General features: G+C 43.2%; 1 protein-coding gene across 3 annotated transcripts in view; it reads left to right on the plus strand.

Moving 5' to 3' along the window:
- PLXNB3 (plexin B3) overlaps positions 1-14,613 on the plus strand; it is a 147,550-nt gene that overhangs the window by 65,323 nt on the left and 67,614 nt on the right. For all 3 annotated transcript variants that reach the window (XM_060763154.2, XM_060763153.2, XM_060763152.2), the window contains exons 5-8: positions 9,944-10,069; positions 11,716-11,816; positions 11,917-12,049; positions 13,676-13,832. In XM_060763154.2, coding sequence (XP_060619137.2) covers positions 9,944-10,069; positions 11,716-11,816; positions 11,917-12,049; positions 13,676-13,832 — 517 coding nt within the window. The remainder of the gene's footprint in view (positions 1-9,943; positions 10,070-11,715; positions 11,817-11,916; positions 12,050-13,675; positions 13,833-14,613) is intronic.

Below are 14,613 nucleotides of genomic sequence, written 5' to 3' on the forward strand. Positions count from 1 at the left end.
CAGTAAATAAATAAATACATAAGGCAATGGTTCTCAACCTGTGGGTCCCCAGATGTTTTGGCCTTCAACTCCCAGAAATCCTAACAGTTGGTAAAATGGCTGGGGTTTCTGGGAGTTGTAGGTCAAAACTCCTGGGGACCCACAGGTTGTGAACCACTGGATTAAGTGATCCCTAGAGAAGTGTTCTCACGGGTTAAAAAGAATGGAGTTTTTTACTTGCTGTTTTTCCACTTTCAAGAGGTAGCACACCCTTAACCTCAGCAAATGTGGCCAACCTACTATAATTATGTTAAAGGTCCTCATGATGTTTATTAAACAAACATACTGCGTTATTGCAAGAATTCTTGTGATGCCACGTTGTGAGGCTGCAGCATTAACACCTCCCCCCCCTCCCCCGGCCTCGCAATTGGCTTAACTGCCTTGGGCTGCTGAGAGTTGCAGTCTAAATATGATCTGGAGGTTGTCCAGATGAGTTCCAACCCTGCACTTGTAGCGCCGCAAGGGCTGGTAGTCCATAGACAAGCTCATGCCTCCACTGACTTTCCCACACAATGGCCCCTTCTTGCAGAATAATCGCGTCCCACATCTCTGCCTGTTTGCCTTCTCATAAATGACTTTGTGAATACATGAGTCAGATCTCTATCATTGGAAAGCTGAGTGGGAGGGAGGGGAAGGCCAGAGGCAGTGCTTGCCATTTTTCACCTGGGAGAGAAAGAGAAAGAGAGAGGCAAAGAGAGAGAGATAGAGAGGGAAGGACTCTCTCAAAATGACCTTACCTTTTAAGAACGGCCTCTCCTCCCACCTCTCTCTCTCTCTCTCTCTCTCTCTCACACACACACACACACACACAAATCATAGAATCATAGAATCAAAGAGTTGGAAGAGACCTCATGGGCCATCCAGTCCAATCCCCTGCCAAGAAGCAGGAATATTACATTCAAAGCACCCCTGATAGATGGCCATCCAGCCTCTGTTTAAAAGCTTCCAAAGAAGGAGCCTCCACCACACTCCGGGGCAGAGAGTTCCACTGCTGAACAACTCTCACAGACAGGAAGTTCTTCCTCATGTTCAGATGGAATCTCCTCTCTTGTAGTTTGAAGCCATTGTTTCGCTTCCTAGTCTCCAGGGAAGCAGAAAACAAGCTTGCTCCCTCCTCCCTGTGGCTTCCTCTCACATATTTATACATGGCTATGATGTCTCCTCCCAACCTTCTCTTCTTCAGGCTAAACATGCCCGACTCCTTAAGCCGCTCCTCATAGGGCTTGTTCTCCAGACCCTTGATCGCCCTCTTCTGGACACATTCCTTGGTCGCCCTCCTCTGGACACATTCCAGCTTGTCATTATCTCCCTTCAATTGTGGTGCCCAGAATTGGACACAATATTCCACGTGTGGTCTAACCAAGGCAGAATAGAGGGGTAGCATTACTTCCCTAGATCTAGACACTATGCTCCTCTTGATGCAGGTCAATATCTTTTTTAGGAATCTATTAATTACACAGGTCATTTTTTTTGCGTGTGTCAGGAGTGACTTGAGAAACTGCAAGTCGCTTCTGGTGTGAGAGAATTGGCCATCTTCAAGGACGTTGCCCAAGGGAACGCCTGGATGTTTTACCATCCTGTGGGAGGCTTCTCTCATGCCCCCACTTGAGAAGCTGGAGCTGACAGATGGGAGCTCACCCTGCTCCTCGGATTCAAACCGCGGACCTTTCGATCAGCAGTCCTGCCGGCACAAGGGTTGAATCCAATGCTCCTAGCTTAGAAATAAAAACACAAGTTGCTTACAGCAGCAGTATGTGTGTTGCAGTCACCTGTCCCATGAAATTCAAAGGATTTTCTTGTTCAAGTAATACTCAGATGTAGTTTGCTATTGCCTCCGAGTGAAATGTAGCTTATAGCATCATGTATTCCTTAGCATTGTCATTTCCAAGTGCTTACCAGATCTGACACCTTATCTCTCTCCTGAGGAAGGACCAAGTAGCAACAGTCAGAACTGACCATGGAACAACAGACTGGTTCAAGATTGGGAAAAGCGTACGGCAGGGCTGTATCCTCTCACCCAACCTATTCTCACCCAACCTATAGAGCATATCATGTGATGTGTGGGGCTTGACGAATGCAAGGCTGGGGTGAAAATTGCTGGAAGAAACGTTAACAACCTGAGATATGCAGATGACACCACTTTGATGGCCAAAAGCGAGGAGGAGCTGAAGAGCCTTCTAATTAAGGTGAAAGAAGAAAGTGCAAAAGCAGGGTTGCAGATAAACATTAAAAAAAACCAAGATTATGGCAACAAGAATGATTGACAACTGGGAAATAGAGGGAGAAAACGTGGAGGCCGTGACAGACTTTGTATTTCTAGGTGCAAAGATTACTGCCGACGCAGACTGCAGCCAGGAAATCAGGAGACGTTTACTTCTTGGGAGGAGAGCGATGACCAATCTCGATAAAATAGTGAAGAGTAGAGACATCACACTGGCAACGAAGATCTGCATAGTAAAAGCAATGGTATTTCCCTGTAGTAACCTACGGATGTGAGAGCTGGACCTTAGGGAAGGCTGAGCGAAGGAAGATAGATGCTTTTGAGCTGTGGTGTTGGAGGAAAGTGCTGAGAGTGCCTTGGACTGCGAGAAGATCCAACCAGTCCATCCTCCAGGAAATAAAGCCCGGCTGCTCACTGAAGGGAAAGATAGTAGAGGCAAGGATGAAGTACTTTGGCTACATCATGAGAAGAAAGGAAAGCTTAGAGAAGATAATGTTGCTGGGGAAAATGGAAGGAAAAAGGAAGAGGGGCCGACCAAGATGGATGGATGGAATCCTTGAAGTGACTGGACTGACCTTGAAGGAGCTGGGGGTGGTGATGGCCGACAGGGAGCTCTGGCGTGAGCTGGTCCATGAGGTCACGAAGAGTCGGAGACGACTGAACAAATGAACAACAACAAATTCCTTAGCGTTGTTATTTCTAAGTTCTTACCAGACCTGACCTCGCATAGCTTTCAAGGATATGTTTTCATTTTTTGCTAGCTGTTCCCTGCCACGTGTTGCTGTGGCTCAGTCTGTGTATATGTGTTTTGTGTTTGTATATATGCGTGTGTTATATTTTTGCATATGTGTATATATGTGGTTTTGTGCATGTGTTGTAATGTATTTTTTATTTTTTGGCTTTTAAAATCTCTTCTGTTGTGTTTTTCGGTGTTTTTATGATTGATGATCACTCCTTGGCCTGATAGGTGTCTTGTGTCCAAACTTGGTGTCATTTCGCGCAGTGGTTTTTGAGTTACGTTAATCGCACAAATGAACATTACATTTTTATTTATATAGAAGACTTGTAAGTCCCCAAATCCCCATTGGTTAGGATTGTCCTTTCCTAGTACTTACGAGATCTGACTTGGCTTAGTTTCCAAGGTTAGGTATTTCTTATTTGGACACCAAGTGGCCATGTTAGCAGAAAGATTTGGGGAACTGGACTTGAAAAGTGGATTTTCCATGCTGTCTTTGCCGATTCCTTTTACAGGAAAGAGGATTGACAAGGAAGCAGATTGTAAAAGTCTGTGACTTTCAGGGGAGGGGAGGTGGATGGGAGAAAAAACAGAAGAAATTACATATATTTAAGAATATAGTAGCAAATTCCCCTACAGGTTGCTCTTGCCTCTCACGTTTTAGCATGCTTTAGCTATGAAGGGTAAAAGGCTGGCGGCCAAGAGTGTGTGTGGGAACACAGAGGTGACCGGCCTGCAGCATTCACCTGCATACATTCCTCATGTGCTAACCATGCATTTGACCGTCTGTAAGATTAGAATCAGTAGTGCATTAATTGTGTTGAACCACAGCCAATAAAAAGAGCATAATTTAACAAATTAACTCCCTAGTAAGAGTACAACCTCCTATACTGTATGTATAGGTGAAACTATAGCTCAGTGGTATAGCACCTGTGTGGCATGTGGAAGCATTCAGGTTCAGTTCTTTCTGTATCAAAGATAGCAGAGTCTAGCATGTCTGAATAGTAGGCATGTGCAATCCATGGTTCTAAATGGTTCTAAAGTACTTACAAAACTAGGGAGCAGCGGTGCTTTGCTTCTAAAGCAGTGGTTCTCAACCTGGGGGTCGGGACCCCTGGAGGGGTCATGAAGGAGTGTCAAAGGGGTCACTAAAGACCATCAGAAAACACAGCAGTTTCTGTTGGTCATGGGGATTCTATGTGGGGAGTTTGGCCCATTTTTGTCATTTGTGGGGTTCAGAATGCTCTTTGATTGTAAGTGAACTATAAATCCCAGCAACTACAACTCCCAAAATATCAAGGTCTATTTTCCCCAAACTCCACCAGTGTTCATATTTGGGCATATTGGGTATTTGTGCCAAGTTTGCTCCAGATCCATCATTGTTTGAGTCCACAGTGCCATGAGTCCCATGAGCAACAGAAAATACTGGAAGGGTTTGGTTGGCATTGACCTTGAGTTTGGGAGTTGTAGTTCACCTACATCCAGAGAGCACTATGGACTCAAACAATGATGGATTTGGACCAAACCTGGCACAAATACGCAATATGCCCAAATGTGAAGTGTGAATTAGAGTTTGGGGAAAAATAGGCCTTGATATTTGGGAGTTGTAGTTGCTGGGATTTATAGTTCACCTAGAATCAAAGAGCATTCAGAATCCTACCAACGATAGAATTGGGCCAAACTTCCCACACAGAAACCCCATGACCAAGAGAAAATACTAGAAGGGTTTGGTGGGCATTGACCTTGAGTTTGGGAGTTGTAGTTCACCTACATCCAGAGAGCACTGTGGACTCACACAATAATGGATCCGGATCAAATTTGGCACAAATCCTCAATATGCCCAAATGTGAACACTAGTGGAGTTTGGGGAAATAGACTTTGACATTTGGGAGTTGTAGTTACTGAGATTTATAGTTCACCTACAATCAAAGAGCATTCAGAAACCTACCAATTATAGAATTGGGCCAAACTTCCCACACAGAAACCCCAAGACCAACAGAAAATACTGTTTTCTGATGATCTTTGGTGACCCCTCTGACACTCCCTTGTGACCCTCCCAGGGGTCCCGACCCCCATGTTGAGAAACACTGCTCTAAAGATTTCTGGGTTGCATTATAGGGCAAAGCCGTCCCAGAGTATCGAACATAACTAAAACATAATGCCAATAAGATGCAGACATTAAAAGTGTAGTTAACACATTCAAAAGTCCAGCATCACATAGTAATTTGAAAGCTCTATAAGGAGAGGAGCCTACAACCAAGAAGTCTAGTTTAATCCTGTTCCTTTAAAAACAAAAGGCTATGAGACAAAGGCTATGTATCTCTGGATGAAGGAATGAAGCTTCTGTCCTGCCTCAATTGATGTTGACTTTCCCACACTACCAGTACTGGGCCGACCATTCAATGGAGGTGAGGTGGTTGCCTCCGGCATGTGATGTTGGGTGCCATTAAAGGCCTACAAAGTATTCATTACCGGTTTATATTTTTAGCAGGATGGGATCGGTAGGGAGTGAAGCGCTGGGAGCTTTCTCCGCAAGCACATTAATGTTTTGAACCTTCTGTGATTCCTTGTTCTCTAGATCCGACTCTACTTCCTTTCCACAAATATCCCAATTATGAGTTTGTGTGCGTGTGTGAGCACGGACACACATAGGTAGATGCTACCTGCAAAACAGGCTTTTGAAACCCTATGCAAAATAAGCATCTGCCCACAAATAGATTTGCGTAATTAACTTAAAGGGTGGATTTTGGTTTGCCTTGGCCATAGAGTTGATAAACAGTGTTTATTTTGTAACCATTTTGCACACAGTCATATAAAACATAAGCGAGTCTTTGTTCAGTTGCTACACTTTAGAAGTATTTATTGCTTTTCATGGCTTGATCTGGCTTTTATTTGCAATTGGAACCGGAGCAGATAATAGAGAAATCAGCACACTGGCCAGGCAAAAAAGCTGTATACTGTAAGCAATAAGGATCCGCAACTGAAAAGAAGTTCCTCATCCAGTTCCCAGGTAGCTCTGCATATTTTCTGAGGTTTGAGGCACAAGATTTTTGCTAAAGCAGGAAAATCACAAAAAGACATTTTTTAAAAATCTGAGAAAACACTTCCCTAGGAATATTTAATCCAGGGGTCCTCAAACTAAGGCCCGGGGAGCAGATGCGGCCCTCCAAGGCCATTTACCCGGCCCTTGCTCAGGGTCAACCTAAGTCTGAAACAACTTGGAAGCACACAATAACAACAACAATCCTATCTCTCTTTGATCATCTGGAGAGGCCCTGCTCACGCTCCCACCACCATCACAAGCGCGATTGGTGGGGACGAGGGAGAGAGCCTTCTCGGTGGTGGCCCCTCGACTCTGGAACTCACTCCCCAAGGACATTAGGCAAGCCCCAACTCTGGCAGTCTTTTGGAGGAGCCTAAAAACGTGGTTGTTTCAGTGTGCCTTCCCAGAATAAGGAAACACTCAGCAATATGTCCCTAAACGCTCTTTATTAGTGATTTAAGATTGTCTGCACACTCATCCCTCTCCAAAAACTTCTATCTCAGTTCCATGTCACCTTGTCATGCCTAGCATTATTTTTTTTAAAAAATTAATTATTACATTTGGCCCAGCCCTAGGTTTTTAAACACGTTGTGTTACTGTTAATGTTTATTGCTTGGTTTTGCTTATGAGTTATTTATTGTTTTGTATTGTTGTTGTTATTGTTCATTGTTGTATTGTGGGCTCGGCCTCATGTAAGCCGCACCAAGTCCCTTGGGGAGATGGTAGCGGGGTACAAATAAAGTTATTATTATTATTATTATTATTATTATTATTATTATCATCTCATCAGCCAAAAGCAGGCCCACACTTCCCATTGAAATACTAATAAGTTTATATTTGTTAAAATTGTTCTTCATTGTAATTATTGTATTGTTTTTAAGTGTTTTTTTGCACGACAAATAAGATATGTGCAGTGTGCATATCTTTTCAAATTATAATCCGGCCCTCCAACAGTTTGCGGGACCGTGACCTGGCCCTCTGTTTAAAAAGTTTGAGGACCCCTGATCTAATATTTCAGTTCGACCTTATGGTTAACTTATCCTGGGAGTGGACTGTGGAATTGCATTGGAAGACCTAGAGATTTCTAGAGATACCGTGTCAATCAAATCTATGAATAATCAAATCTGCAAAAGTTAAACCACAAATATGGAGGGCTGGCTTGATATTGTTATGGATAGTCCTTTCAACATTTTGTAATCTAGAAATAGTTTTCTAAGATCTACAGAGACACTCACTGGAACACCTCAGCAAGCGAGAGTCCAAAAGTGGCAGGCCCAAACCCAGTACCTCAACCAATGGTTGATACCCAATGAGAGACTCCCCCCTGGGCACACAGAGGACTGGGCGACCTGGAAGGCGCTGAACAGACTGCGCTCTGGCACCACGAGATGCAGAGCCAACCTTCAGAAATGGGGCTACAAAGTGGAATCCTCTACATGCGAGTGTGGAGAGGAGCAAACCACTGACCACCTGCTGCAATGCACCCTGAGCCCTGCGACATGCACAAGGGAGGACCTTCTTGCAGCAACACCAGAAGCACTCCAAGTGGCCAGATACTGGTCAAAGGACATTTAATCAACTCTCATACTCACAAATTTTGTAATCTGCTTGTTTGCTTTGCTCTGTTAGAAATGTAATAGAATTTGACTGGTTGTTCTGACACGACAAATAAATAAAAAACATTTCGTAGTGTCTGTGGACTTTGCAGTTTAGGGGACAAACATCCAGGATTCTCAGCCAGGTAATCCTTATGACTTCTCAAATTACACGTTCCAGCATTCCACAGGATGCGTCTATGGCAGTTCAAATGGAATCATAGTATTATATTTATAAAGTGTAGCTCTTTTCTTTGGCGTCCCACAATTAGGTTGCTGCATACAAAGAAACCTAAATACAAACATAGCAGTATCTTTATTTTTTGAAGCGACAATGGCTAGCATTGGAATTCAAGGATCGAGAGTAGATGTGGGAAATTTGGCTCCTATTCCCACATGTGGTGGGAATGTGATAAGAGTACAAGAGTTCTATAACAAGGTAATAAACAAAATGGAAGAAATAATAGGATATAAACTGGCTTTGAATAAAATAGAATTTTTTACAAATAAATTTGACAAAAAAAGATAATATCAAAGTCTGGGAGGAAATTATAAAATATATGATATTAGCTGCCCAAGCAACTGTGGGATTGGGGTGGAAAGATGATAGAAAATGGGAGGTTAAAAATGGTATGAGTATTTAGCAGAATATATGCTTCAGGATTATATTTATTTATTTATTTATTTATTTCACAGTTTTGTATACCGAGCTTCTCAACCTCGTTGAGGGACTCAGCCCGGTTTACAGCCATAAAAACATATACATTCATTAAAATATCATATATCACAATTACAAAAACTTGAAAATAACACTATGTCTAAAACTACTGTGGTCAGTCGTCCTATTAAGATGGATCTACATCAACTTCCATCCAGGGTCCTATGGTGTTCTCTCATTCCTCGAAGGCCTGACTCCACAGCCACGTCTTCACCCGTTTCCTAAATGTTAGGATGGATGGGGCGGTTCTGGCCTCCAGAGGGAGAGAGTTCCAGAGTCGCGGGGCCACCACCGAGAAGGCCCTGTCCCTCGTCCCCACCAGGCGCGCTTGCGAGGCCGGTGGGACCGAGAGCAGGGCCTCTCCAGATGATCTTAGTAATCTTGATGGTTCGTAGGGGAGAATACGTTCGGAGAGGTAAACAGGGCTGGAGTCGCCATGAAAAAAGAAACAAATACACAACATGCTGATTTAAGAAAACTTGGGTGCAGAAGTGGGAAAGACTGATCGAAAAAGTGGAAGGAAAAGAAAGATATAATGTGCTAAACCATTCTCTTTTTACAATTGTTCAATTAAATTAAGATCTGAATTAAGGTAAATACTGTTCCCTGAGGGGTGGGTGGGGGGAGGAGGGGTGTAAAACTGTCAGACACAAGAGTAAGGTGAAGGGGAGACAGATAAGAGCATTAGGAAAACAATATGCGATAGGTGATATGTGATATGTATTCATAATGTAAGTTAGCAACTGAATTTCTAACAATGATCGTATTTGTTGTTGTTCATTCGTTCAGTCGTCTCCGACTCTTCGTGACCTCATGGACCAGCCTACGCCAGAGCTCCCTGTCGGCCGTTACCACCCCCAGCTCCCTCAGGGTCAGTCCAGTCACTTCAAGGATGCCATCCATCCATCTTGCCCTTGGTCGGCCCCTCTTCCTTTTGCCTTCCACTTTCCCCAGCATAATTGTCTTCTCTAGGCTTTCCTGTCTCCTCATGATGTGGCCAAAGTACTTCAACTTTGTCTCTACTATCTTTCCCTCCAGTGAGCAGTTGGGCTTTATTTCCTGGAGGATGGACTGGTTGGATCTTCTCGCAGTCCAAGGCACTCTCAAATGATCATATGTGATGGTACTATTTTGTGTCGAAAAAAATAATAATAAAAAAGAGAGTACATAATCAATCACAAGAGCAGGCAGGGGGGCATTTGTAGCAATCTAAATGATGCTGGATTACATTTTTCACCATCCCCCAGACTTAGTCAAGCTGCCTCGATCTATTGGGGAGCTGAAGTCCAGCAACATTTGGAGAGCCACAAATTCTCCTGATGTGGACTAGATCTATATAGACTGAAGGCCCTTCTATACAGCCCTATATCCCAGAATATCAAGGCAGAAAATCCCAGAATATCTGACAAACTGAGTTATCTCAGCCAACACTGCCATATATTCCATTTCAAAACATATAGTATGGAATTTTCTGCCTTGATATTCTGGGATATAAGGCTGTGTGGAAGGACCTTTAGAGAGATACCTCCTTGGTGAGATACATGCTAGATATCTTAGTAATATACAATGATGCTTGTATAATTTTGTATAGGTTTATGTGAATGGCTCCGCAACACAAGTCTACAGCACAATACCCACTGGTCAGCGCTCTCCAGTCAATCCAGACCTCCTCCTTGATACCAGTGGGGCGTACCTGTATGTGATGACAGCCTCCCAGGTGAGTTGGTGTAGGCTTAACCTTCTTTTCTCTCTGCATTTCTTTTTCCGCATGATCATTTGTCATCTTCAGTTTGACCAGGGGAAATTTATAATAAATAAATAAATAGTATTGGTTTTCTAATAAATCTACACTTTGTTCCATTTTGGAAATAGAATGTGTTGTTATATGTCTTCAAGTCATTTTTAAATTTATGATGATACCAGGGTGGATCGATCATGGATTTTTCTGGGGCTGAGAGTATGAGGCTCCTTCGTCACTACCATATAAAATCCAGATTATCTGCTTTGAACTGGATTATATGGCAGTGTAGACTCAAATAATCCAGTTATTATTATTATTATTATTATTATTATTATTATTAGTATTATTATTTACAGTATTTCTCTTCCCTTCTCACCCCGCAGGGGACTCAGGGTGGATTACAATGTACATATACATGGCAAACATTCATTGCCATAGACACACAACATATATAGACAGACACACAGAGGCTATTTAACATTCCAGCTTTTCAGGAGGGTATTCTAGCCATCAGGGGAGCTGTAGCTTCACTGTCCATTTGGGACGCTGATGAAGTACTTCCTCATTCTTTCAGGCTTGCTGGAGATTTTTATAGTGTTGTAAATTAGTTAAATTAGCCTCCCTGCATAGGCAGTAGCTAAATTTCCTACTTGACAGATGCAACTGTCTTTCGGGCTGCAAAGGTTGACAGCAGTTCAAAGCAGATAATATGGATTATCTGCTTTGATGATCTGTATTATATGGCAGTGTAGCTCCAGCCTATGACTTGGCCAGTGTCGCCCATTGGGTATTCAAAGCCAAGCAAGGAACTGAACCTGGTCTCTATAGTTCAATGTTTAAGGTTGCCCATTGGGTATTCAAAGCCAAGCAAGGAACTGAACCTGGTCTCCATAGTTCAATGTTTAACAGTACTACATCATTGCTGGTTCCCAAATACAGATTGCCTTTCTTTTCCTCTGAAGGAGAATGAAACTTGACAGTGTTACATCAGCTCCACAGGCTACCGATCCAGTTCCGAGCACAATTCAAAGTGCTGGTTCTGACCTACAAAACCCTATACGGCTCCGGCCCAGTGTACCTGTCCGAATGCATCTCCTTCTACGTCCCGCCTCGGAGTTTAAGATCTTCTCGGGAGGCCCTGCTCTTGGCCCCACCTCTATCACAAGTGAGATTGGTGGGGACGAGGAGCAGGGCCTTCTTGGTGGTGGCCCCTCGCCTGTGGAAGTCACTTCCCGGGGAAATTAGGTCATCGACATCCCTCCTCTCTTTTAGAAGGAAACTAAAAACATGGATATGGGACTAGGCCTTTGGGTAATCTGGCAGATAGGCAAAAGATAATGACGACTAGAATAGATAGGATTTGATAATGTGGAATGAACTTACGGATTCTGAGCTGGTGAACGTTGAACATTAGATTGGTTTTTATTGATTGTGATGTATAACTTGATTGTTTTAATCGTTTTATAATTGCCGTTGATACATGTTTTATCTTATTGTCTGTTGTTGGCATCGAATTGTGCCTTTTGTAAGCCGCCCTGAGTCTCCCCTCGGGGGTTGAGAAGGGCGGGGTAGAAATGCGCGAAATAAATAAATAAATAGTGTTGACTTTCTTTCTGCTCCAGGTTTCCAAAGTCCCAGTCTCTGAATGCCCTCATTTCCAAGACTGTGCCTCGTGCCTGCGTGCCAGGGACCCCTTCTGTGGTTGGTGTGTCCTGCAGAGCAGGTATGTCTTGGTGGAAAGACAGCAAAACAGGCATTTTTCCTTAAGAGGAAGACTCTGTACTCCGTTGCCCCCTATCTAACACATTTAACTGATTTCACAGGTGTACCCGGAAGCTGGAATGTGAACGCCATGAAATGTCCAATCACTGGCTGTGGAGCTATGGAGTCGATACCCAGTGTTTGAGAGTGGAGCAAATGTCACCAGCCAACCAGAGCCGAGAAGAACAGACAGAGGTGAATGTAGAGGATTTTTATGAATAGGGACTCTCCAGTCCATAGTCCAGGTCCAGTCATTGAGGAGAGTCCCCTGTTCAATGTTTTTGTCATTGCTAATTCCTATTAAAAGGTAACAGATAAGAAACCACTAAAAGTCTGGGTTGTTGTAGGTTTTTTTCGGGCTATATGGCCATGTTCTAGAGGCATTCTCTCCTGACGTTTCGCCTGCATTTATCGCAAGCATCCTCAGAACTAGGAAAATGGGTTTTTATATCTGTGGAAAGACCAGGGTGGAACAAAGGACTCTTGTCTGCTGGAGCTAAGTGTGAATGTTTCAACTGACCACCTTGATTAGCATTTGATAGCCTGGCAGTGCCTGGAGCAATCTTTTGTTGAGAGGTGATTAGATGTCCCTGATTGTTTTCCCTCTGCTGTTTTGCTGTTTTAATTTTAGAGTTTTTTTAATACTGGTATCCAGATTTTGTTCATCTTCATGGTTTCCTCCTTTCTGTTGAAATTGTCCACTTTATTATTATTATTATTAACTTTATTTGTACCCCACTAGCATCTCCCGAAGGACTCGATGCGGCTTACAAAGGCCAAGGCCTCAATACGCAACATAACAATACAAAACCTAAAGCAAATTAAAAACAATTAAAGCAATATTAAACAACAAACAATAAACAATACACCAAAACACAATAAAAACTGGGCCGGGCCAGAGTAATGGGTACAGAATTAAAAGTGCTGATGTGACAGGTGGTAAATAAGGATTATAGGGTAAGTGCAGCGTGCGGCAATCTTAGTTCTAATAAAGTGCTTCTGGGACTTGGTATTGGAGATTTCCTATTCTGGGAAGCACATCGGAACAGCCAGGTCTTCAAGTTCTTTCTAAAGACTGCCAATGTAGGGGCCTGTCTAAGATCTTTGGGGAGGGTGTTCCAGAGTCGGGGGCCACCACAGAAAAGGCCCTGTCTTGTGACCCCACCAAAAGCGCTTGCGATGCAGCCGGGATCACGAGCAGGGCCTCTCCATGCTTGTGGATTTCAATGGCTTCTCTGTGTAGTCTGACATGGTGGTTGTGAGAGTGGTCCAGCATTTCTGTGTTCTCAAATAATATGCTGTGTCCAGGTTGGTCATCAGGTGCTCTGCTATGGCTGACTTCTCTGGTTGAAGTACTGGTAGGCTATCAAATGCTAATCAAAGTGGTCAGTTAAAACATTCACACCTAGCTCCAGCAGACAAGAGTCCTTTGTCCCACCTTGATCTTTCCACAGATATATAAACCCATTTTCCTAGTTCCAACAGACCTCACTACCTCTGAGGATGCTTGCCAGAGATGCAGGCGAAACGTCAGGAGAGAATGCCTCTAGAACATGGCTATATAGCCCGAAAAAAACTACAACAACCCAGTGATTCCAGCCATGAAAGCCTTCGACAATACATTTAAAGTCTACTTGAGATTTGTAAACTGTGTCCCCTTCCAAAGCAGCTCATTTGGCGAATTAATGTGACCAAAATTAGAGCATTCCTGTTGAGACTGTAAAATATGGAGGCATGCTATTTTTTTTAACAAAGCAGAAAAACCAGTCTAACGAAATCCTATTTTTTTTTAAAAAAAAATGTGTTTCCTGCTCTTCTCAGGTCTCTCTATTGATCCCGCATCTCCCTGCACTGGCCGAAGGAGAGAGTTACCATTGTGCCTTTGGGACCCAGGACAGCCCAGCCCAGCTGCAAGACTCCTGGGTGCGCTGCCTTTCCCCGGTTCCCCAGCAAGTGCCGCCCAACCAGGAGGGGAAAGGTGAGACGTGGATTTGGTACCTGACTTTACAATAGGGCACAGAAAAAGTAGGATATGGGGGAGGAGGAAGAGGAAGAGGAGGAGAAATATTTATTTACTTATTTATTTACAGTATTTATATTCCACCCTTCTCACCCCGCAGAGGACTCAGAGCGGATTACAATGTACATATACATGGCAAACATTCAATTCCATAGACACACAACATATATAGACAGACATTCAGAGGCTATTTAAGTACTACAAGAATAATAATAATAATAATAATCTTTATTTATATACCGCTCTGTCTCCCCGAGGGGACTCAGAGCGGTTCCCAGGTAACATCACAAAACATACAAAGTAAGACAACATAACCATAAGATTAACAAAACAATATAAGCATAAAATTTTTTCGCCATAACACACATATATATATTAAAAAATAATCTTGCCTGTTCAAGGCAATTTAATTTTTGTGCAAGCCCAAAAATTCTAGGGGGCCCAGGAATTAAGTGCAATGCTATGGCAACAATAATATTAGGTACGGGTCTGTGGCTGTTCATTCCGGGGCCAATTAGAGGAAATAATCTGGGTAATTGGTAGGAAGAATAAGGCCGTATTCGACAATGTGTGAGACTGAGTTAGAACTGGTCATTTTCAAAGGCTTCTGGAAACCACCAGGTCTTCAAGCTCTTACGAAAGGAGGGGAGGGATGGGGCCTGTCTTATTTCCCTTGGAAGGGCATTCCAGAGGAAGGGGGCCAACACTGAGAAGGCCCTTTCTCTCGTCCCCACCAACC

This window comes from Anolis sagrei, chromosome 2 (assembly GCF_037176765.1).
Source record: "Anolis sagrei isolate rAnoSag1 chromosome 2, rAnoSag1.mat, whole genome shotgun sequence".
Taxonomy (NCBI): domain Eukaryota; kingdom Metazoa; phylum Chordata; class Lepidosauria; order Squamata; family Dactyloidae; genus Anolis; species Anolis sagrei.